At 35.6% G+C, this 25,137-nt stretch overlaps 1 protein-coding gene and 2 long non-coding RNA genes across 6 annotated transcripts in view; 1 reads left to right on the forward strand and 2 right to left on the reverse strand.

The window, feature by feature from the left end:
• Positions 1–979: 979 nt before the first annotated feature.
• On the reverse strand, positions 980–6,439 carry LOC149677232 (uncharacterized). Its single transcript, XR_016366601.1, has 4 exons — positions 6,296–6,439; positions 6,131–6,228; positions 3,007–3,892; positions 980–2,941 (listed from the first exon to the last, which is right to left on the reverse strand). It is a non-coding gene; the product is annotated as an uncharacterized LOC149677232 (long non-coding RNA).
• Positions 6,440–6,858: 419 nt separating this feature from the next.
• On the forward strand, positions 6,859–12,331 carry LOC149677233 (uncharacterized). Its single transcript, XR_016366602.1, has 4 exons — positions 6,859–7,016; positions 7,084–7,181; positions 9,420–10,305; positions 10,371–12,331. It is a non-coding gene; the product is annotated as an uncharacterized LOC149677233 (long non-coding RNA).
• Positions 12,332–16,634: 4,303 nt separating this feature from the next.
• Positions 16,635–25,137, reverse strand: part of LOC149677234 (uncharacterized) — a 241,874-nt gene continuing 233,371 nt past the window's right edge. For 3 of the 4 annotated variants that reach the window (XM_089838260.1, XM_089838261.1, XM_089838259.1), the window contains 6 exons: positions 22,999–23,207; positions 22,628–22,922; positions 22,394–22,490; positions 21,824–22,315; positions 21,543–21,750; positions 16,635–21,306 (listed from right to left, as the gene is read on the reverse strand). In XM_089838260.1, the coding sequence (XP_089694386.1) occupies positions 20,973–21,306; positions 21,543–21,750; positions 21,824–22,315; positions 22,394–22,490; positions 22,628–22,922; positions 22,999–23,207 (1,635 nt within the window). In that variant the 3' untranslated portion in view covers positions 16,635–20,972. The remainder of the gene's footprint in view (positions 21,307–21,542; positions 21,751–21,823; positions 22,316–22,393; positions 22,491–22,627; positions 22,923–22,998; positions 23,208–25,137) is intronic. The other variant, XM_089838262.1, reaches the window with a different exon arrangement.

The raw sequence follows: 25,137 nt of genomic DNA on the forward strand, positions 1-25,137 counted from the left end.
GTGTTTATGTGTGATAGTGAACGGATTAATCATACCCGGTCACGTGACCTATGACGTAAAACACGTCACGATGACGTAAATCACGTCACGTATGACGTCATACCGCGTCACATATGACGTCAAACACGTCACGTATGACGTAGAATCACGTCACGTATGACGTAGCTCCACGTCACGTATGACGTCATACCACGTCACATATGACGTCAAACACGTCACCTATGACGTAGAATCACGTCACATATGACGTCAGGTCACGTGACCTATGACGTCAGGTCACGTGACCTATGACGTCAAGTCACGCGACCTATGACGTCAGGTCACGTGACCTATGACGTCAAGTCACGTGACCTATGACGTCAAGTGACGTGACCACGTCACAGAGGTAATTGACTTGTGGCGTCACGATAGATGTTAATAATAGGTAATAATTATCCATTTATTTAGGCCTAGCGTTCATCATTAATATAGGCCTAGCTTTCATCATTAATATAGGCCTAGCGGTGTTCAGCTATTTGAATTTCGCGCCTAGGACACGGCCCATCCGAGTCCGCGAATCGGCGCTTTTAGCGCCCCCACGACGTTGGAAATTTACTTCCTAGTTAGAAGCCGCGTTCGTTCTTTGCCTGCTGGAAGCTGCGGAGGAAGGTCGTTTCGGAAAATCTTTCATGTTCAGCTGACGTTGGAAATTAGAAGCCAGCCGGGTCATTCTTAGCCTGAGAGCTGTGGAGGAAGGTCTTTCTGGCTCAAGTGCTGGTGATCCCGGCTTTTGAGGTCGATTCTTCATCGTTCAGCCATTTCGCTGATCGTTTTTCCCGAAGCAAGCTGAATCCGAAGCTCTTCAACAAACTTGGCGGCCATTGCTTCGCCTCGTGGTGCTTTAACAGTCCGTAAGCCTAACCTTTACAATAATCCAAACTCATCTAGCTCCCCTTAGATTATTTATTTTATTTCAAGTATTTAAATTAATTAGGCAGTGTTAAATGTTAGTGAATTTAATTTATTTATTTAAAATCAAGTACCATAAATAAAATTTTACAACGAGATGGTGGACAAGACTGAATCCCTTAATTAGTTTATGGGCTATTAATTAATATAGAGATAATGCGACACATTTCCCGAAATCATATCCCGCAGAGAGACCACGAGGACAGTTGCCCTAACCCTAAGTTAAGCCTTTTCCCATTTAAACTCAAGTTATTTATGGGTGTCTGTGGGAATAGTTTTAAAATAAATAAATTCCAGGTTTAAATAAAATTAATTTGGGCGTACGTAATTGATTCAGAGATAATGCGACAGATTTTTCGGAAACCAGGTCCCGCAGAGAGAAAACGAGAAGGGTTGCCCTAAGCCTAACTTAAGTTTTTATTTCTGGGTTCTATCTCTGAGAATAATTTTAAATAAATGGCAGATTTTCTTAAAATTTCGGGTTCGTAATTAATTCGGAGATAATACGACAGATTTTTCGGAAATCAGGTGCCGCAGAGATAACACGAGGACAGTTGCCCTGCCTAAGTTTAGCCTTGACACATTAGTTTTTTATTTGTCGATTCTATCTGTGGGAATAATTTTAAATATATGGCAGACTTTCCTGAACTTAGTTAAAGGGGATATTTCAAATAATTTTCATTATTAAGCTATTAAAGGGGGTAGGTAATTTAATTTAAATAAATAGTAGATTTTCCTAATATTACTTTAGGGGATATTTTAAATTTTTTCATTTTAAGTTACGTAATTTAATTTAAAATAAATAAATGGCAAGTTTCCCTCAAATTATTTTCTATACAATTATGGGAAATAAATAGTTAGCCAGAGTATTATATAATTCACTGTGGGAATCACGGTAGTCAAGCCTTTCTTTAATTCAGGGTGGCTATTAGTTGGTGGTAGTTCGTCTCTCTTTAAAAATTTGGTAGCCAGTACTTTTAATTAAGGACACGTTTCCCTTAAATTATTTAAATCCACGAGATTTTGTTAGGCCCTAAACTAGGCAATAGTTTAATATGTGTTATTAATATGTTTGCATTTATAGATGGGCCTGATATTCTTGGATTTTTCTGTCGCTGCTCATTCCGAGACATATCATTCCCGGTGACATCCTTTGTTGGATTTACGTTACACGATGTCTTCTTGTGGACTTGCTATGTATCATTCCAGATGACATTCTTTCTTGGTTTCCACGTTACATGATGTCTTCTTGTGGACTTGCCATATCTCTCAGCGCTGAGCCAAACATACGAAGAACTTAATCGAACCTAGAAGACGAAAAATACATTTTTTACTTGTAATCTTATTTGTAACTACTTAACTTAATTTTTTTCTTGCAAATTTTATTTGTAACTACTTATTATTTTTTTTTACGTTCAAACTTTAATTTACCAAACCCTTTAATAATTTTTTTGTTCGAAAATTTTGTAAACAACTGATTTTCTTGTTTCTTATTGAATAAATTTTGCCTTAAACCTCGTTCTTTCTTTTCTTGAATTTATTTAGATACTAGACTTGGTTTCAATTTTTTAAAGTCAACACTTAGGGGGATTTTTTTGACCCCTTTTTTAAGCTTTTTACTAAAAAACAAGTGAAAAAATACATTAAAAAAGAAATTTTATACAAAAAAAAATTTTTTTATGAAAAATTTATTAAAAAATAACAAAATTATTAAAAAAAACAATAAAAAAAGCATAAAAAAGGTAAAAAAAAACGTTATAAGTAAATCGATTGATTTTTTTGAACCGAGTCTAATATCGAAACTTTTTATTGACCACAAGTTACCAGACCTAACGTCAGGCCTGCGGGCCCAATTTAAATTTAACAAGTCCCTGTTCAACTCGGGAATCATTAAATTTAAACTAAGGCCCGCTGTGGAGCCCCCAAAACCAGGAAACTTCGTCCTTAGCATGGGATTTCCAATGAAAGTCCACTTGCAGACGTCCACTTCTTCCTGCGCAAGAAAAATTCGAATTAATGTTTGGAAAAAAGGCTCATGAATGGTTTAAAATTAATTACCTTAATATGAAAATCCACTTGAGTATTTTCACTAGATGTTAACGCAAAATGTTCAGGCATAAAACAAATAACTATTATTTGACAAAAATGGCAAACGCGTGACATTAAATTAAATACCTTGTAGTGGAAGAAAAATAATCCCATAAAAAGCTAAGCCTTGCCTTAAACCCGCTTAAAATCGTGACTACTTTTAAAGGACAAAGCGTATAAGCAACCTTCTACCTTAAAATTAAATCAGAAATTTATTTAGATCCTACAAAACTCCCTCAACGAGTTGCCAAACGCTTTTCCCCTAAAAATATTTATAATTAAAACCATAAACTAGATACCGCAAAGGGAATCTCACCCTTGAAATCCTGATTACGTTCATTATTCTTAAAAGGGAGGGCTAGGACCAGTTTTCACCTATTTCATAATTAAGCATTTTATTCATGTCCTGGCGAAAAAAAATCCCTAAGAACAGGACACTAGCCCTTTCCCTTCTAAAAATAAATTTAATAATAAACTAAATACCCTAATAATTGCCTCAAATTAACACGCTGTCTAAATAGTTTTTTCCTAATGAGATTCCCTTTCAACGGATAAAATCAAAGTGTAGACCTGAATTAAGAATGGAATTGTCCTGTTAATATTGCTATATTTACTATAAATAAGATTTAATTATTGCACTAAGGGCCTAAAATATTTCACACGTTGCCTAAAATGTTTACCACGCTGTCTAAATAGCTTTCGTAAAGAGATTCAGTTTCAAAGAGATAAAATCAAAGTGTAGACCTGAATTAAGAATGGGTTTATTGACCTGATCTATATTGCTTGCCATTTTGTCAATTAATAGTTATTGATTCTAGAATCCAACATAAATCGCTCCTTTGGAAACGGATGATAGCTAAAATAAAATAAATTCGAACAAATACTTATCATCTTAAATAGCAATTTCACTTTCAAATAAATAATTCAACCAGGAATAGATTTAATTTTAGAAGCAGGAATGGAGAACGGTTAGTATTTACTTCAGTCCGACTCATAGTCCAGTATAGAGCCCCTCCCTCCAACACGTAACGAAAAGTTTAAATTATCTTATTCAGGGTTGCCACGGAATTTTCAGAACCAAATTCCCCGACTTTTCCAGGTTTTCCCTGGTTTTCCCTGACGTTTTTCTGAGATATTCCCTGACCTTTTTAATCCGATAGTGTAAATGTTTACAGCACGTTCTAAGTGCTTATAATTAAATGAACTCTCTACATTAAGTTTTCCAATATGCTTGTTGCACCAAAATGATTTAAGAAACATTTAAACTATAAATAACAGTCTAAGAGACTTTTTAGAGAGCATTTACTTTATAAAAACAATTCTAGACATTTTTAAGGATTGCTCTAGAGTTTTCTCTCTCTGTCGCTATGACCCGCCTCTTTTATATCCCCGTTCCGTGGAAGGGGATCCGGGACTTTGACGCGCGCCCACATTACTCTGTTCTCCATTCCTACTTCTAAAATTAAATATATCCCTGATTTAACATAACTAGATTTAGGGACCATCTTTAAATATTTATCAATTAACAGGATTCGTACAAAATTTCGGAATGAAATTCCTTTACTTTTTCAAACTCGGCAAATTCAACTGACAAAACTCGGCAAATTCCCCTGACAAAACTCGGCAAATTCCCCTGACTAAATTCGGCAAATTCCCCTGACTAAATTCGGCAAATTCCCCTGACTAAATTCGGCAAATTCCCCTGACTAAATTCGGCAAATTCCCCTGACTAAATTCGGCAAATTCCCCTGACTAAAGTCCACTAATTTCCCTGACTAAAGCTCACTAATTTCCCTGACTAAAGCCCACTAATTTCCCTGACTAAAGCCCACTAATTTCCCTGACTAAAGACCACTAATTTCCCTGACTATAGTCCACTAATTTCCCTGACTAAAGCCCAAAAAGTTCCCTGACTAAAGCCCACAAAGTTCCCTGAATAAAGCCCACAAAGTTCCCTGAATAAAGCCCACAAAGTTCCCTGAATAAAGCCCACAAAGTTCCCTGACTAAAGTCCACTAATTTCCCTGACTAAAGCCCAAAAAGTTTCCTGACTAAAGCCCACAAAGTTCCCTGAATAAAGCCCACAAAGTTCCCTGACTAAAGCCCACAAAGTTCCCTGACTAAAGCCCACAAAGTTCCCTGAATAAAGTCCACAAATTTCCCTGACTAAAGTCCACTAATTTCCCTGACTAAAGCCCACAAAGTTCCCTGAATAAAGTCCACAAATTTCCCTGACTAAAGTCCACTAATTTCCCTGACTAAAGCCCACAAAGTTCCCTGAATGAAGCCCACGAAGTTCCCTGACTAAAGCCCACGAAGTTCCCTGAATAAAGCCCACAAATTTCCCTGACAATTTTCAATTACCCAGACTTTTTAAGGTTTTGTACGAACCCTGATTAAGTGCATAAATAATCACTTGGAATTACGTAAACCCACTAAAAATATTGAATAGCTAAACCTGGAATAAACTCATGGTACAATTAACCGGAAAGTGTAACCAAGACGAATCAAAAATTTATTAAGATTAATTTAAAATATTTAAACTAAGTATGACATGTTCTTCATGAATACGGTTCCCTTGAAGGGTCAGTTAGCAATAACTTAAGTTAATTAAAACTATTCAGATTGATCTTTCAAAAATTTTCTACCAGAGTTCAACAAGCTAAGTGGCTTAAAATGAAACAGCAATACCTTACAATAACTTACGAATAAATAAATTAAGTAATCTTAAATGAATGGTCAGTTTACGATAAACTTCCGCGATTTAAAATTTGCATACTTAATCTATCACGCATTTCAGCCACAAACTATGAATCTGAAAGGTAAATCTGAACGTTTTCCCTTAAAAATCGCGGAACAGAAAAATTTACACCCAGCTTATTGAAATTAACCTTACATTTGCCAAAACGAAGGCCAAGATTGAAGCCAATCATTAAAGCCAAAGTTTAACACTCAAAATACCGCAACATCCAATACTGCCAAGATAATTTCATTACGTTTCCACCCCAAGGCGGTAATCCGTACGCCTTAATTAATAAACTTGTACCTCTTATACTCTTGATTTTGACAAAATTTAGAGTTTAAAAGTACTTACCAACAAATAAGCCTCGGCCCTTACGACACCTAAGCCTAATCTCGTTGACGCAATTTACGAACCCAGGGTTTAGCTTGATTTGAGCAGATTTTCATTGCCTATTTTAAATTTAAATTAATAAACAAGCATTTCAACTAAAATAGGATCAAAAATTATGATAAAAACCTTAATAAATTGCCAAATCCGGGTTATTTTAGCCAGCGTTACCCACAGTCGTGAAATCTCCAACTGCCCTTAAGGTGACGTGTCAAAATTTCTGACGGCCCACTCGATCACGCGCTCATCCCGAGCCCATTTTTGCGTGCGTGATCCTGAAATGAGTGCGCTATTCGCCCATGCAGTGTAGTAAGGCTATGCCAATATAGAGCAGTATTTCATGAGTCACAAATATATTTTAGGCAATTTAATGAGATTTCCGTTTTTGCTCCTTAAAAACTACTCCACGGAAATATATCTATTAAAATTCATTGAAGAAGATATATAAGTTTTATTGAAGTGATAACGAAAGTTCCTATTAAAATGGAGAATTATTAAAGGATACAAAAATACCGATTAAAGGTATTTTTGTCTGCTTAAATTCTGCTCCATGGTGACAAGCTGTATTTCCGTGGAGTAGTTTTTAAGGAGCAAAAACGGAAATCTCATTAAATTGCCTAAAATATATTTGTGACTCATGAAATACTGCTCTATATTGGCATAGCCTTACTACACTGCATGGGCGAATAGCGCACTCATTTCAGGATCACGCACGCAAAAATGGGCTCGGGATGAGCGCGTGATCGAGTGGGCCGTCAGAAATTTTGACACGTCACCTTAAGGGCAGTTGGAGATTTCACGACTGTGGGTAACGCTGGCTAAAATAACCCGGATTTGGCAATTTATTAAGGTTTTTATCATAATTTTTGATCCTATTTTAGTTGAAATGCTTGTTTATTAATTTAAATTTAAAATAGGCAATGAAAATCTGCTCAAATCAAGCTAAACCCTGGGTTCGTAAATTGCGTCAACGAGATTAGGCTTAGGTGTCGTAAGGGCCGAGGCTTATTTGTTGGTAAGTACTTTTAAACTCTAAATTTTGTCAAAATCAAGAGTATAAGAGGTACAAGTTTATTAATTAAGGCGTACGGATTACCGCCTTGGGGTGGAAACGTAATGAAATTATCTTGGCAGTATTGGATGTTGCGGTATTTTGAGTGTTAAACTTTGGCTTTAATGATTGGCTTCAATCTTGGCCTTCGTTTTGGCAAATGTAAGGTTAATTTCAATAAGCTGGGTGTAAATTTTTCTGTTCCGCGATTTTTAAGGGAAAACGTTCAGATTTACCTTTCAGATTCATAGTTTGTGGCTGAAATGCGTGATAGATTAAGTATGCAAATTTTAAATCGCGGAAGTTTATCGTAAACTGACCATTCATTTAAGATTACTTAATTTATTTATTCGTAAGTTATTGTAAGGTATTGCTGTTTCATTTTAAGCCACTTAGCTTGTTGAACTCTGGTAGAAAATTTTTGAAAGATCAATCTGAATAGTTTTAATTAACTTAAGTTATTGCTAACTGACCCTTCAAGGGAACCGTATTCATGAAGAACATGTCATACTTAGTTTAAATATTTTAAATTAATCTTAATAAATTTTTGATTCGTCTTGGTTACACTTTCCGGTTAATTGTACCATGAGTTTATTCCAGGTTTAGCTATTCAATATTTTTAGTGGGTTTACGTAATTCCAAGTGATTATTTATGCACTTAATCAGGGTTCGTACAAAACCTTAAAAAGTCTGGGTAATTGAAAATTGTCAGGGAAATTTGTGGGCTTTATTCAGGGAACTTCGTGGGCTTTAGTCAGGGAACTTCGTGGGCTTCATTCAGGGAACTTTGTGGGCTTTAGTCAGGGAAATTAGTGGACTTTAGTCAGGGAAATTTGTGGACTTTATTCAGGGAACTTTGTGGGCTTTAGTCAGGGAAATTAGTGGACTTTAGTCAGGGAAATTTGTGGACTTTATTCAGGGAACTTTGTGGGCTTTAGTCAGGGAACTTTGTGGGCTTTAGTCAGGGAACTTTGTGGGCTTTATTCAGGGAACTTTGTGGGCTTTAGTCAGGAAACTTTTTGGGCTTTAGTCAGGGAAATTAGTGGACTTTAGTCAGGGAACTTTGTGGGCTTTATTCAGGGAACTTTGTGGGCTTTATTCAGGGAACTTTGTGGGCTTTATTCAGGGAACTTTGTGGGCTTTAGTCAGGGAACTTTTTGGGCTTTAGTCAGGGAAATTAGTGGACTATAGTCAGGGAAATTAGTGGTCTTTAGTCAGGGAAATTAGTGGGCTTTAGTCAGGGAAATTAGTGGGCTTTAGTCAGGGAAATTAGTGAGCTTTAGTCAGGGAAATTAGTGGACTTTAGTCAGGGGAATTTGCCGAATTTAGTCAGGGGAATTTGCCGAATTTAGTCAGGGGAATTTGCCGAATTTAGTCAGGGGAATTTGCCGAATTTAGTCAGGGGAATTTGCCGAATTTAGTCAGGGGAATTTGCCGAGTTTTGTCAGGGGAATTTGCCGAGTTTTGTCAGTTGAATTTGCCGAGTTTGAAAAAGTAAAGGAATTTCATTCCGAAATTTTGTACGAATCCTGTTAATTGATAAATATTTAAAGATGGTCCCTAAATCTAGTTATGTTAAATCAGGGATATATTTAATTTTAGAAGTAGGAATGGAGAACAGAGTAATGTGGGCGCGCGTCAAAGTCCCGGATCCCCTTCCACGGAACGGGGATATAAAAGAGGCGGGTCATAGCGACAGAGAGAGAAAACTCTAGAGCAATCCTTAAAAATGTCTAGAATTGTTTTTATAAAGTAAATGCTCTCTAAAAAGTCTCTTAGACTGTTATTTATAGTTTAAATGTTTCTTAAATCATTTTGGTGCAACAAGCATATTGGAAAACTTAATGTAGAGAGTTCATTTAATTATAAGCACTTAGAACGTGCTGTAAACATTTACACTATCGGATTAAAAAGGTCAGGGAATATCTCAGAAAAACGTCAGGGAAAACCAGGGAAAACCTGGAAAAGTCGGGGAATTTGGTTCTGAAAATTCCGTGGCAACCCTGAATAAGATAATTTAAACTTTTCGTTACGTGTTGGAGGGAGGGGCTCTATACTGGACTATGAGTCGGACTGAAGTAAATACTAACCGTTCTCCATTCCTGCTTCTAAAATTAAATCTATTCCTGGTTGAATTATTTATTTGAAAGTGAAATTGCTATTTAAGATGATAAGTATTTGTTCGAATTTATTTTATTTTAGCTATCATCCGTTTCCAAAGGAGCGATTTATGTTGGATTCTAGAATCAATAACTATTAATTGACAAAATGGCAAGCAATATAGATCAGGTCAATAAACCCATTCTTAATTCAGGTCTACACTTTGATTTTATCTCTTTGAAACTGAATCTCTTTACGAAAGCTATTTAGACAGCGTGGTAAACATTTTAGGCAACGTGTGAAATATTTTAGGCCCTTAGTGCAATAATTAAATCTTATTTATAGTAAATATAGCAATATTAACAGGACAATTCCATTCTTAATTCAGGTCTACACTTTGATTTTATCCGTTGAAAGGGAATCTCATTAGGAAAAAACTATTTAGACAGCGTGTTAATTTGAGGCAATTATTAGGGTATTTAGTTTATTATTAAATTTATTTTTAGAAGGGAAAGGGCTAGTGTCCTGTTCTTAGGGATTTTTTTTCGCCAGGACATGAATAAAATGCTTAATTATGAAATAGGTGAAAACTGGTCCTAGCCCTCCCTTTTAAGAATAATGAACGTAATCAGGATTTCAAGGGTGAGATTCCCTTTGCGGTATCTAGTTTATGGTTTTAATTATAAATATTTTTAGGGGAAAAGCGTTTGGCAACTCGTTGAGGGAGTTTTGTAGGATCTAAATAAATTTCTGATTTAATTTTAAGGTAGAAGGTTGCTTATACGCTTTGTCCTTTAAAAGTAGTCACGATTTTAAGCGGGTTTAAGGCAAGGCTTAGCTTTTTATGGGATTATTTTTCTTCCACTACAAGGTATTTAATTTAATGTCACGCGTTTGCCATTTTTGTCAAATAATAGTTATTTGTTTTATGCCTGAACATTTTGCGTTAACATCTAGTGAAAATACTCAAGTGGATTTTCATATTAAGGTAATTAATTTTAAACCATTCATGAGCCTTTTTTCCAAACATTAATTCGAATTTTTCTTGCGCAGGAAGAAGTGGACGTCTGCAAGTGGACTTTCATTGGAAATCCCATGCTAAGGACGAAGTTTCCTGGTTTTGGGGGCTCCACAGCGGGCCTTAGTTTAAATTTAATGATTCCCGAGTTGAACAGGGACTTGTTAAATTTAAATTGGGCCCGCAGGCCTGACGTTAGGTCTGGTAACTTGTGGTCAATAAAAAGTTTCGATATTAGACTCGGTTCAAAAAAATCAATCGATTTACTTATAACGTTTTTTTTTACCTTTTTTATGCTTTTTTTATTGTTTTTTTAATAATTTTGTTATTTTTTAATAAATTTTTCATAAAAAAATTTTTTTTTGTATAAAATTTCTTTTTTAATGTATTTTTTCACTTGTTTTTTAGTAAAAAGCTTAAAAAAGGGGTCAAAAAAATCCCCCTAAGTGTTGACTTTAAAAAATTGAAACCAAGTCTAGTATCTAAATAAATTCAAGAAAAGAAAGAACGAGGTTTAAGGCAAAATTTATTCAATAAGAAACAAGAAAATCAGTTGTTTACAAAATTTTCGAACAAAAAAATTATTAAAGGGTTTGGTAAATTAAAGTTTGAACGTAAAAAAAAATAATAAGTAGTTACAAATAAAATTTGCAAGAAAAAAATTAAGTTAAGTAGTTACAAATAAGATTACAAGTAAAAAATGTATTTTTCGTCTTCTAGGTTCGATTAAGTTCTTCGTATGTTTGGCTCAGCGCTGAGAGATATGGCAAGTCCACAAGAAGACATCATGTAACGTGGAAACCAAGAAAGAATGTCATCTGGAATGATACATAGCAAGTCCACAAGAAGACATCGTGTAACGTAAATCCAACAAAGGATGTCACCGGGAATGATATGTCTCGGAATGAGCAGCGACAGAAAAATCCAAGAATATCAGGCCCATCTATAAATGCAAACATATTAATAACACATATTAAACTATTGCCTAGTTTAGGGCCTAACAAAATCTCGTGGATTTAAATAATTTAAGGGAAACGTGTCCTTAATTAAAAGTACTGGCTACCAAATTTTTAAAGAGAGACGAACTACCACCAACTAATAGCCACCCTGAATTAAAGAAAGGCTTGACTACCGTGATTCCCACAGTGAATTATATAATACTCTGGCTAACTATTTATTTCCCATAATTGTATAGAAAATAATTTGAGGGAAACTTGCCATTTATTTATTTTAAATTAAATTACGTAACTTAAAATGAAAAAATTTAAAATATCCCCTAAAGTAATATTAGGAAAATCTACTATTTATTTAAATTAAATTACCTACCCCCTTTAATAGCTTAATAATGAAAATTATTTGAAATATCCCCTTTAACTAAGTTCAGGAAAGTCTGCCATATATTTAAAATTATTCCCACAGATAGAATCGACAAATAAAAAACTAATGTGTCAAGGCTAAACTTAGGCAGGGCAACTGTCCTCGTGTTATCTCTGCGGCACCTGATTTCCGAAAAATCTGTCGTATTATCTCCGAATTAATTACGAACCCGAAATTTTAAGAAAATCTGCCATTTATTTAAAATTATTCTCAGAGATAGAACCCAGAAATAAAAACTTAAGTTAGGCTTAGGGCAACCCTTCTCGTTTTCTCTCTGCGGGACCTGGTTTCCGAAAAATCTGTCGCATTATCTCTGAATCAATTACGTACGCCCAAATTAATTTTATTTAAACCTGGAATTTATTTATTTTAAAACTATTCCCACAGACACCCATAAATAACTTGAGTTTAAATGGGAAAAGGCTTAACTTAGGGTTAGGGCAACTGTCCTCGTGGTCTCTCTGCGGGATATGATTTCGGGAAATGTGTCGCATTATCTCTATATTAATTAATAGCCCATAAACTAATTAAGGGATTCAGTCTTGTCCACCATCTCGTTGTAAAATTTTATTTATGGTACTTGATTTTAAATAAATAAATTAAATTCACTAACATTTAACACTGCCTAATTAATTTAAATACTTGAAATAAAATAAATAATCTAAGGGGAGCTAGATGAGTTTGGATTATTGTAAAGGTTAGGCTTACGGACTGTTAAAGCACCACGAGGCGAAGCAATGGCCGCCAAGTTTGTTGAAGAGCTTCGGATTCAGCTTGCTTCGGGAAAAACGATCAGCGAAATGGCTGAACGATGAAGAATCGACCTCAAAAGCCGGGATCACCAGCACTTGAGCCAGAAAGACCTTCCTCCACAGCTCTCAGGCTAAGAATGACCCGGCTGGCTTCTAATTTCCAACGTCAGCTGAACATGAAAGATTTTCCGAAACGACCTTCCTCCGCAGCTTCCAGCAGGCAAAGAACGAACGCGGCTTCTAACTAGGAAGTAAATTTCCAACGTCGTGGGGGCGCTAAAAGCGCCGATTCGCGGACTCGGATGGGCCGTGTCCTAGGCGCGAAATTCAAATAGCTGAACACCGCTAGGCCTATATTAATGATGAAAGCTAGGCCTATATTAATGATGAACGCTAGGCCTAAATAAATGGATAATTATTACCTATTATTAACATCTATCGTGACGCCACAAGTCAATTACCTCTGTGACGTGGTCACGTCACTTGACGTCATAGGTCACGTGACTTGACGTCATAGGTCACGTGACCTGACGTCATAGGTCGCGTGACTTGACGTCATAGGTCACGTGACCTGACGTCATAGGTCACGTGACCTGACGTCATATGTGACGTGATTCTACGTCATAGGTGACGTGTTTGACGTCATATGTGACGTGGTATGACGTCATACGTGACGTGGAGCTACGTCATACGTGACGTGATTCTACGTCATACGTGACGTGTTTGACGTCATATGTGACGCGGTATGACGTCATACGTGACGTGATTTACGTCATCGTGACGTGTTTTACGTCATAGGTCACGTGACCGGGTATGATTAATCCGTTCACTATCACACATAAACACACATTGTTATGCGACCAGCACTAGCTTAAGCTGGCTGCTATGTCCAATGCACTTGGAATAAAATCATTCATTTTAACTTTGATACTGTTTTCAAATTTTTCATTGGTTAAAGTCATTTATTCAGACTGTTTATAAAGAGTGAGTCGTGTCAACATTTTCGACTCTTCTATGTTGTGAAAGCACACTCTAATTCAGAGGGTATGAATCAAGTTTCTATACGTTAGCCACTAACTATAATTAGTAGGCTTACAAGTAAAAGTAAATTTATCACGCAGACTTATATATATTAATGCAATATTTTATTACGAAATATATTCCATTTGATACATTTGTATTTATTAAAAATCAATAGTTAAAATACTTTTCAAAAATGTGTAATCATTCATTATAACTTTAATACTGTATGCAAAATTTCATTCTTTAATTCTGTTTATTAAGAGTGCGTCATATTCGACTCAATTGTTCTGTGTTGAGAAAGCACTTTAATATAGTGGATCTTATACTTTAACTAGCCGCAAAGGAACCCGGTGCTTCCCGTCGGTGTTGGCCCTCCTGCTCATCAAACTTGGTCAGGGTAGGGTGAATTCTATAACTGTTTGGTACTAAATGCTCAGCAATCAACCCATGAACCTCGTCTTGACGTGGGACAAAAATCCACACGCGCGCCTTGGCAAATAGTTAAGCTCTAGTAGAGTAATGATGAGGGAACCATTTATCGCCTATGTGATTCGGTTTAGTAAACTTTTTCCAAACCTTCAGATGTTGGTAACAATCATGCTTTGTGGTAAGCTTCTCTCGAAAAAAAGTATTATATAATTAGTAAGCTTATAAATAGAATTAATTTGATCAAATAATATTTTATAAATATTAATGCAAGTTTTTATTTTGAAATATATTCCATTGATACATTAGATTTTATTAAAATGATTAATAATGAAAATAATAAAAATATTTTTATAAACGTGTAACTTCTGAGTGTTAAGTCCAGGTACTGAAAATAATAAGAAAATTTCTATTATTAACAAATTTTAATCGGCTTAGAATATCCACTGTTTTAACGCGCTAACACCCTACTGAGCATTACGCTGAAAAACTGGTTAGTAGGAATTTGGTTGGATCGGAAGTGCCTAAAGTCACTCAGGTCAGAATGCGCGTGTGGTTAGCCCCTCGGTGATATTATAAATTACTTACACCTCACTATAAAATTATATATTGTCGAGGGGTCCGACATTTACACGAAATCCCGTACGCTTCTCGCGAAATATTTGAAGAAATCAAGGAGGAAATCCCGAAATCTTGCATACACAAAAACTACAATAAAACACACATAAAACTACAATAAAACACACATAAAACTACAATAAAACACACATAAAACTACAATAAAACACACATAAAACTACAATAAAACACACATAAAACTACAATATAACACACATAAAACTACAATAAAACACACATAAAACTACATAAAACACGCAAAAACTACATAAAACACACAAAAACTTCAATATATCTGCATAAAACACAAAAACTACAATAAATCACATAAAAACAACAATAAAACTCAGAAACGACAATAGAGCATAATAACTTCAATAAAACACATAAAAACAACAATAAAACACGTAAAAACTGCATAAATAAAGTAATAAAACTACACGCACAAAATAAAAAATCTTTGGCGAAGTCGCGAAATGAAAGAGATCCCGAAATCTTGCATAAAATACAGTAAAAGTACATTAAACTACATAAAGCACACAAAAAATACCGTAAAACTGCATAAAACACCGAAAAACTACCGTAAAACTGCATAAAACACAGTAAATATACATAAAACACATTAACATCGTAATGTTAAGCTCCATAGAGATTAACATTACGAGTTCGGATTGAGTATAAATAGAAACTCCCTGACGGGATTTTTTTAATAATTCACACAAAAGTACAATAAAACTATACAAAACGTACAATAAAAACTACAATAATACACACAAAAACTACACAAAACAAATGCCTCTCATTCTGATTGAAGACTATAGTATAGGAAGTTGCATTATAGCAAAGGTGCTGGATCAAATCCTTCACTGCGTGGACAAACAGAAAACGAGTCCCCAATACTCACTTTTCAAAATTCAGTTGAATGCATTAAGCGCATGTCGACCAACTTGCAGGGTTTAGAATTTTTTTTTACTATTTTTTAGCCACATGGTATGATGTACATCTTCGATGCGGCTCTTAGTTTGACCTGCCCTGTTGCGTGCACTGGTAGGAGTGTCGCAGTTACTTAAAAGTAAGTGAATTGTGATAGTAAAATTAAAATTCCTTTCACCCGTCGACAATAATGATTTGACGCTTTCAATAACGCCTCTATTTCACCATTCAAAGAAATCGAGGGGAAATTTTTAAGAGCAAAAGCGAGTATATACTGAGGTTATTTTTAGAATGGTCTTTAGTTTTAGCACTGTTAAAGGCTGCGCATCTTATACTTAATAGGTGGCCCCGTGGTATTACAATTATAAAATAAGTTAATAACTTAACATAAGGAAGTAAGGATTACGGGCTGTTATTTTTTAGGTTAGGGCATCGAGGAGCTAATCACCGTGATTTTCTATACTTTAATTAAGGATTAGGTTTGCGTTACGGGTAATCGTTTTAGCACTGTTAAAGGCTTGGCATCGTAGCTCTACTCTCTCAAGTTTTCTATTAAAATTATAAAGAAGGTAAATTATTCAAGTAAAAATTACGGGTAATCATTTTAGCACGGTTAAAAATAGCCAGGGTTCGTACGGAACCTGGATAACCTGGAAATTTTTCCTAACGTAGTAACGAGTCAGGGATTTCGTTTGCTATGTCAAACCATGCTTCGAGCAATGCTAAATACGAGACAGGTTAGATGAAGTGGGCTCTGGTAAACACCTTAAAATGGTCAGGGATAACCTGGAAAAGTCAGGAATTTTCAATGTAAAAATTTCGTACGGACCCTGATAGCGCATCGAGGGGCTAATCACTTTGTTTTTCGGTACTTTACTTACGTGTATACTTACGCGTTAAGATTAATCGTTTTATCACTGTTGAAGACTTCGTATCGAGGGGGTAATCACTCGCATTATCTATTTGTGTCGCACTATTATAATTATAACAGAAGTAAATAAATTTAAGTTAGGATTACAGCTATCGCCACAAATGTTCTCTACGCGTGTTAAGTAGGTTACGATGTGGCTACTATTACGAGCCCAATTGGGCAATCTTGTTCGAAATCCTATAATTAATCAGAAATCAGTGTTGGTTAGGTAAGTTAGATAAAAAAGAAAAAATCTACCATTTTGGTTTTGGTTTTGTTTTAATATTATACACGTGGTAACAACACTAAAGTAGTTTATAATGAAATGGGGTGTTTTTTTATCCTTTTTAAATTTAATTGCTTTTTTTTATTTTCGAGTAGACAATTTTAACTGTCCCAATATTTGAATACCATCTAACACCCGAGTACCTTAATGAATTTTTATTTTTTTTTTGTTTAAATATTCTTACATATTTTTTTTAATCCTCCGTGTATTTAAAATCATAACATTTACCTTAATTCGTTGGCGAAACCTAAGGTTAAAAAACTTGGAGGAAGTTTCTATATATAAAAGGTTCGTAATAAACCTTAATATTTTGTCCCTTGTTATCATTATTTATTTTTACAATTCACGTCGTTGACATCATAGTAGGAAAACAAAGCGGAGTTTACTTTAGGATTGTTTTTTTTTTTTTTTTTAAAGTTATTCATTTTAAGAAATGTTTTGAGCAAAAAATATCGTAAAAATAATACCACAGGACAACTTAATTTTCCGATTTGTCTAATTACGGAATTCACCAATTTAAATATTTGATAATCCACGCTCGTCCGTTTTTTTTTTTTTTTTAAATACTGATCATATTAATTTTTCATCATTATTTTAAATAAAACGCGTTATTTAAGACTTGTTAATTAAGTCCTCGTCAAAAAAAAAATTGTTAAATAAAAAAAAAAAAAAAAATTCCAAAATGAATTTTTTTAACCATATAGAAAAATTTTCGGTATTATTCTTAAGCGTGTGTGGCCTGCGATTTTTAAATCCTAAAATTACAAAAAAAAAAAAAATATTTTGCGCTTCTTCCAAAAAAAGCTCGTCGTCATATTGATTTTTTTTGAGTTTCACAAAAAAAAGGCCAAAAAAAATGTTTGTTTTTTATATAATTATAAAGACTAGACTTAAACGCAAAAAAAAAATGTTTTTGAATCCTAGCTGAAATCCCTAATTTTAATTAGAGTTAATTAATTAATTATTTACTTAGTTAATATTATTATTACTACAAGGAGTTTTTGTTTGTTGTTGTTTTTGTTGTTTTGTAGAAAATTATGGCACATATTAGACTTTCCTTCTTAAAATAGAAAAACAAAACTCAAAATAGTTTTTTTCCAAAAAAAGTTAGTTAAAGAATAAGTTTCAAAAATATTTTCTTTTTTGAAAATATCAAACTTTTTCAAGAATTGCGTGGGGTATAAATCGATTGCTGATTAAAGAATATAAATTAAACTGATTTTATAAAGTATTTAGATACAGTTTAAATTTCTAATTTTTCTTTAAAAAAAATTAAATTTAAAGTGTTATTAAACAGCATTTAATCTGTACCTAAATACCTAACTTACCGTAGAATATTTATTATTTTCCAATTAGTAAATTATTCCTGTAAAATCGAGGGGTTTTTTAATTATTATTATTAATTATTAAGTATTAAATTTAATCCCTTAAAAGTCATAACCAAATTGATTTGATGATTGATTACCCTCAATTAAATGCCCTTCTTCAAATTAAAATTAAAAAAACAAAAGTGGGAAGTTCATGGGGGGTGTCGTTTTTAAGTTGAAATATTGATAAAGTTCCAAAAAAAAAAGGAAATATTGGTTTCTAGTTACTTATAAACCATCATACTCATTCCCGAACATTCGTCAAAATAATTTAAAATAATTTACTTTTTTTTTAATAAAACTTTATCAACATTTCTTCTTGATGTTGTTTGTCTCCTAAAACGACAAAATCACAGACTAGAAAAAAGACGTTTTTCCCTTTTTTGTCACTTTAAAAAAAAACCAAAAAAAAAAAATATTTTGAGCAGATATACATTAATTAAAAGTATATATTTTTTTTTTCCTTTTATCAATCAAGAAAATGGGGCACATTCAAATAAAATTGATAATTAGCGAGAGTTAATTATTAATTAAAATTTGCACTGGAATTAATTTAAGTTTCGAAGCGACATTAATATTTATTTTTGCGAAATATATGATAATATATTTCAGTGTATATCCATTAATAATAACATTAATTTGAGAATAATTAATACATTTTTCGCTTTAACAGAATTTTAGTCTTAAATTACTTCTCAAGTGCAAATTTTATAGACTGAAGCGGCATTTAAAATGCAAAATATTTTAAAACAATTTAAAAATAAGAAAAAAAAAGAGATAAAGTTTCCAAAAAAAAAAAAACAAAAAAATTAACGTTAAACTTTATACGTTAATTTTTATTTTTTTATTTTTTAATATAAAGAGAAAGAACGTAGGGTGTTGTGGTCAACAATTGGTCAAGTTAAAGCCACGGAACCACTACTCCTCGAGTTCCGTTTTAACATACCATATTAGCTTTAAGACATAGAAACAAAATTATACGCGTCAAAAAAAAAAATTTGAGGGAAAATATTTTCAGGTCGTGACTAGGCCACGCAATAATTAGCTGACGTTTTTAAGCTCTTGGGAGAAGATAATTAAATATTCCTAAATGTAGATTATAAAGAGGGCATTGAAGAATGATAACTCCCTTCAAAGGAAGGCTACCAAAACCACCACGAATCATATTTAAACCTTTCATTTAAATTATCAGACAATCAATAAATTCTTTAAATATATATTACTTAATTAATCGGGAACGTAATTTAGCCCTCTAAACCAAGGGGGGGGGGGGAGAGACGGATGCGTAATCTGAGGTAAATCGGCACGCTAACTGTGGAACGACTTAGGTCCGTCATAACGCTAGAAATGGGGGAGGAATACTCGGAAAAATGGCAGGTGGTCTACATCAGACGAATCAGTTAGACCGTCTGCCATTTTTCCGTCTATTCCTCCCCCATTTCCTAGCGTCCCAACGTACCTAAGTCGTTCCTCAGTTAGGGGGCCGATTTCTCTCAGATTATCCCCATCATCCTTGTCTAAAAAGAGGAGGAGAGTTTAAGAAATTTGCCCGAAAAACGTGCACTAAAGAGTCTAGAATTAAAATTCAAAGTTTTCCAAGAGAAAGAATCACAGATGGTTTCAATTTAAGAGATTCAAATGCGAAATTATAAGCGACTTTAGGAAATTAAACCGCATAATGCCTAGGGTACATATGTCAACTTCTTGAATTTTGTATTAAAGGGGCTGTCCGACCCCTCTCCTTTTTTACCCACCCGCTATGCTAAGCTCTATGAGGAAGATCGTCGTTTGTCCCACGGTCCGAACAGCCCCTTTAACTGCCCTTTAAATTTAATTTGTAGAGCGGAATTAAAATCGGTGGTTAGGGTGCCTTCCCTGACATCTTCTGGGGTTGGTTGGGGGAGGGGGGGGGAATAAGGTTAAGGTTATTAGACGGTACAAATAGTTAATATCAATTAAGGGTAATTAAAGGAAGCAGCGCGCACTTTTCTTGTTAAATTTCCTCATTTCTGTCTTCATGAATAATTAATTATCAATTAAATATTTTTGAATTATTTTTAAACAACGAGGGTGTAAAAGGGGTAAAGATGGATATGGGATAGTTGTTGAATAAATCACCTTCGAACGAACGAAGGATAGTCGATGTTTCTTTTTAAAAAGCTACTTAATGAAAACGTCTCCTTCTTCCATATATTTTCAGCATCCGTTTATTCAAATATTAACTATATAATATTCACATTAATTTTTTTTTGTTTGTTTGTTTGTTTGTTTCACGATGATTTCTTTTTTAAAGTTTATCATCCTTCGTTTTTTTATTTTATTTAAATTATCAAGGGGGGGGGGAATCTTCAATGATGAAATATTTTATATTAAGGGATGAGTGTTGGGGGGTGAGGGTGTTATGGTGCTCGGCGCGACACAAATTAACACGTAGAAATCCTTCAACCGAAGGAAGGATATTTAGTACCATTTATAACGTCTCATTAATAGATTTCCTTCGCATTCATCCACCCACGTGACGCGCAGCTACAACGCGAAAAACTGGACTAAAGTCGTTTTAAAATCATTTAAATGGCGTACGTACGTGTGCCGGGGGGCATTCCTCCAGTTCTTTTTGCGTGTCTCTCGTTAAAGAAATTGTTCATTTTTTTTGTTTGTTGTGTATATATAATTAATATATATTTATATATATATATATATTTAAATTTGTCGCGATAAAAATTAATATATAAAAAATCGAGACGTTGCAAAGGGAGAGCCCCGCGTTCGTTTAAACATCACCACAACGACTTAATAACTTTTTTTATAACGAATCCTTTTTTTTTGTTAATTTACGTTGCTTGTCCCTTTCATTAAATTAAACTAAATAAACGCGAATTTAATTATTTTTTTTTAAATTACCTTAGTTAAGTTTTTGTCGAGTTGAACACTGAAACGTAATTCCCTCATGTTTCCATTGCACTATTTTGTCCAGCGACTGAGTCTCTATTGTACGATTCGGCCGCCGCCGCGGCAGCCATGGCGGCCATACTGTTGATGGTAGCCATAGAAACCGCCATCGTAGGTGAAGAACTGTTGGAGGATGAACCTCCGTCCGCCATTAATGGTAAATGTCCGTATTTTGAAGAGAAAGACAGTAGATCAGCGGAAGATGGAGTCCCGGATGACGCCCCCGCTGTTGAGGTGGAGGTGGCTGCGGATGACGCTAGCAATGACGCGACCGAACTGGGGCTAACCATCGAAGGAGATTCCATTAGGCCTAAATTACCATCCCGATACCTGTTACGGTTAAAAAGAAACGAGTGTTAGTTGATCGAATAAGACACAGTCTTGGACACAAAGGGGTGTCGTTTGGATGTACTCGAGGACTGATCGCCAACCAACCACGTGGACCGGGGCATGGCTTAAATTAAAATGGCTTTGATAAAGGGTCCATTTCGTGGCAGGCGATTGGTCATGTCGGTACACCAATTTTTTCCCCGTCAATGGAAACACTGTAATAGTAGTTAAACTACCACAAGTTTCTCATTTCTTGCCTCCTAGCCCTCATAAGTTGCTTGTATTCCGATATTCGTAACTTCTTGCCATCCACTATGCAAGTTCGCTTAGGCCTGGGACGATATCGATAATCAGGATGCTTCTCCATGTGCAATTTGCTCAATCGAGATTGTTCCTCGTAGTAGGGTTGCTTCTCAGCGTTGGTCATTGCTTTCCACCTTGCACCTATGTTTGGAAACACGAGTAAACATTAGAAAATTTTAAAACGAAGACGTTTGATGTGAAATATAACACTGACCGAGTATTTTGGATATATTAGAGTTGTGCATGTCTGGACAAGCCTTGAGAATTTTGCGTCGTTCGTCTTTAGCCCAAACCATAAACGCGTTCATGGGCCTCTTGATATGAGGTTTTCCCTCGCCATCTTTCTTATTTTGCCGAATAATCTTGGCTCCGAGTAGTTTGCTTTGACAAGTGACCACCGCGTCGGGTCCTCCCGATGACCCACCCCTATCCGCCTTCTTCTCACTACCATCCGGGCTGGACATACAACCCATGTCCATAGAACCACCGCTTTCCTTCCGCGGTGAACTGCGCGAATTGTTGCCTCCCCCGGAACCGCTCGAAGGTGGCAAGTACATTGACAGACCGTACTTGTCATTGTTCTCCATGGCATTTGACAGCGCGTGGTGACTTAAGGAATGAGCCCCGGGATGGTGGCCAAGGTTAATGCCCACCGACGCGGCAGCCGCGGCCAATGACATGGGTAGACCATCCTTTGATGTGAAGCCTATAACGCGTCAAACGAAACCAGTTATTAAAGTTAAAACGGAGAGAATTAACCCAGAACTGAATTGTTCAAACATACCATGATGGCCAACAAGACTACTCAACGCAACTCCTTGAGCGGTCCGCAAATGCGGAGGAAGAGCTCCATAAGGACCTCCAAGAAACGATGTACCACCCTAAAACAAACCGCTTTAGTAACTAAAAAACTACAGACTTCCAAAAGTAATTCGAATAAAGTTCGGGGGTTATAGACAATTTGACTTAAAATTTCACGTCACGATTTTAATGTTTTGGACTTGAATATTGAACTTACAGGCAAGTTATGAGGTGCTCCGGCGGCTCCTAAGAAAGCGGCGGCCGCGGCAGCCGACGCTGCCATTCCGGCCATGTTTGGAACTGGTGATCCACCCATGGAATGGGCATTGGAAGCCCCACCAGGAGATGATGATGATGAAAGACGTTGATGGTGGTGATGTTCTCTATGGTTACTGGGTGAACTGGCCTCTCGAAGCTCCCGATCACGATGATGGTAATGCGAAACGTGGTTATGTTGGGAATTGATACCAGGTTCTTGCTTAACGTGCAACAGCGGCGGACTCGAGCTGGGACTGTGACATTTAATTAAATTTTGGTATAGTAAAAATAACCTTGAAAATAAAATAACGGTAAAAAACCTTTGTCTACCTTTCTCGACATGTCCCTGAATTTCTGGGTTTGCTCAAATTTAGTGGAGCGTCAGGTCCCAACGTAGCCTGTGGTATCGTATCGGGGGTGGGCGTTCGCACATGCCCGGAAGGACTTCGACCACCGAAAGACGGTGATCTCAACGAATTTAAAGCGCTGCAGGATAATGCGGCCAGAGCGTTCGAACCAGATGCCAAACTTGCCCATGCCTAAATGAGGACAAAGAAAAAGTACAAAAAAAAATTCAATTAAAACCTGCAGACTTAATTTAAATATTCATTATTTTAATTAAAAGAGGCTAATAAGCTTACGCTAGACTTAAAATAAACGTCTTAACGAAAAGAATACCATTATTTGGGGGTTTGACTTAACATAACTGCACTTTCCCTATGAGATTCAACCGAGACAAGAGCGTATTACCATATCGTGGTTCTAAAGCTAACAAAAAATTAAAAGGGATGTTGGATATAAGAATAAATTTGTTATTAATGAAAACCAGGGTCGCTATACTTAGAAAGCGCTCTTTGCTATGACAAAACGCAGGTATTAATAATTCACTTGGAATGAAGAAGAGCTTTTACAATAATTATTTTATTAAACGTTGCAAAAAACTAAAAGAGCTGTTAATAATTCCGTTTTCAGGGGATAATTAAATGCTATATATCTCAAACAAATATCCTAAAATTTAAAATAAAAAAAAAATTATTAAATGGAAAAATAACTTCCAGATTGAATAAAATACCAGGAAAGAGATATTTGAAATACACGTAATACATATAATAAAATAATACTGAATAGACGGGAAAAAAACTGAGTTAAATTGGTTTAGGGGAAGAGTACAAAGCTACAGTGAGTATACAAAGAACAGGGCTACTCTAGTTCGAGAGCATGGACCGATTAAAAATTGATGGCAATACTTTTCGGAAATAAAACGAAAACCTACTGTGTTTCAAGTAGAATGAAAAAATAAAAAAGTTCCAAGGGGAATTTCGGGTCTGATATAACCGGAAGTAGATTAAACCAAAGATTACGTAACCGATTAATATTTAAGATGGTCAAATACGTATAATGAAATCTATCGTATTACATGGAACGGTTTAAGGTATTAATTGCCACGTTGATCACACCAACCAAATCAACCAAGGTTCCGAATTAAATAAAAGTAATTTAAGTATATTTCCGCGTAATCTACTTCCGGTATAGCCTAGGGCAAACGTGAGGTTCTAAAATAGTGGTAAAAAGTAAAGAATGTACGTAGAGAGAGAAAAGACAGGGAGGAGATTGAGGCGGAGTGGTAAAAAAAATTTCCGTTTAAAATAAAAGCATCCCGCCCTCTCTGGTTTATCAAATATTCACGATGAACTGAAGAGGAAGATAAAAAAAAAGGAAAAATCAGGGATTCTCTCTTCCCGTTTCCCCACGGATACCTCTTTTGTAAAAAGGTTTTTGTATTTGATCGGGAATGAAAATTCTTTTAACTTATCTCTGTTCCTAGATTTCAGTATACATAGCTCAATTGGGAGCCTTTTATTTTTTTGTTTCTGTCAATTTAATGAAATTGGTTTCCCGTAGAAAGAGGGAGATTTTTTGGGCATTAGACTAACCATGTTTTAATCTCATCATTTCTAACTGTTCCTGTTTTACTTTTGACCTATTCTGCCTAAAGGTCTATATATAGACTGTTTCCGCCTAAACCCCTGGACAAACACGCGTTCTTCAAAAGTGAAAAATAAATGGTAACATTTTTACGCGAGAGCCCTCGAGCTGAATCCGACGCGGAGATTCCCTTAACATTCAGAGGACAGTGTCTTGTTGCTTACCGGATGAGGCATATCAGCCTGTAGGGACTCAACGGCGGCCGTGGCCGAGGTCATGGGTGAATACCTAGTCAAGTTCCCAGGTACGGGACCCGCCGTTAAGGGAGAAAGACCACCACCAAGAGCGGAAGAGAGACCACCGGATTGCGTCGAGCCACCGGCCCCCGAAGCCGAAGCCTGGGCAGCGGCGGCCGGACTGACCCGATGACCCCCAACGTTTCCCCCAGAAGCCCCAGAATGTCGACCGCCACCGGAAGACGTAGGTGGCGCGCCGCCGGAAGGGGAATGGTTGAAAGGCGACAGACCACCGTCGAAGACGGGC

The sequence above is a fragment of the Phalangium opilio genome, unplaced genomic scaffold (assembly GCF_054372755.1).
Source record: "Phalangium opilio isolate 3A_F unplaced genomic scaffold, DU_Popi_V2 ptg000045l_1, whole genome shotgun sequence".
Classification (NCBI taxonomy): Eukaryota; Metazoa; Arthropoda; class Arachnida; order Opiliones; family Phalangiidae; genus Phalangium; species Phalangium opilio.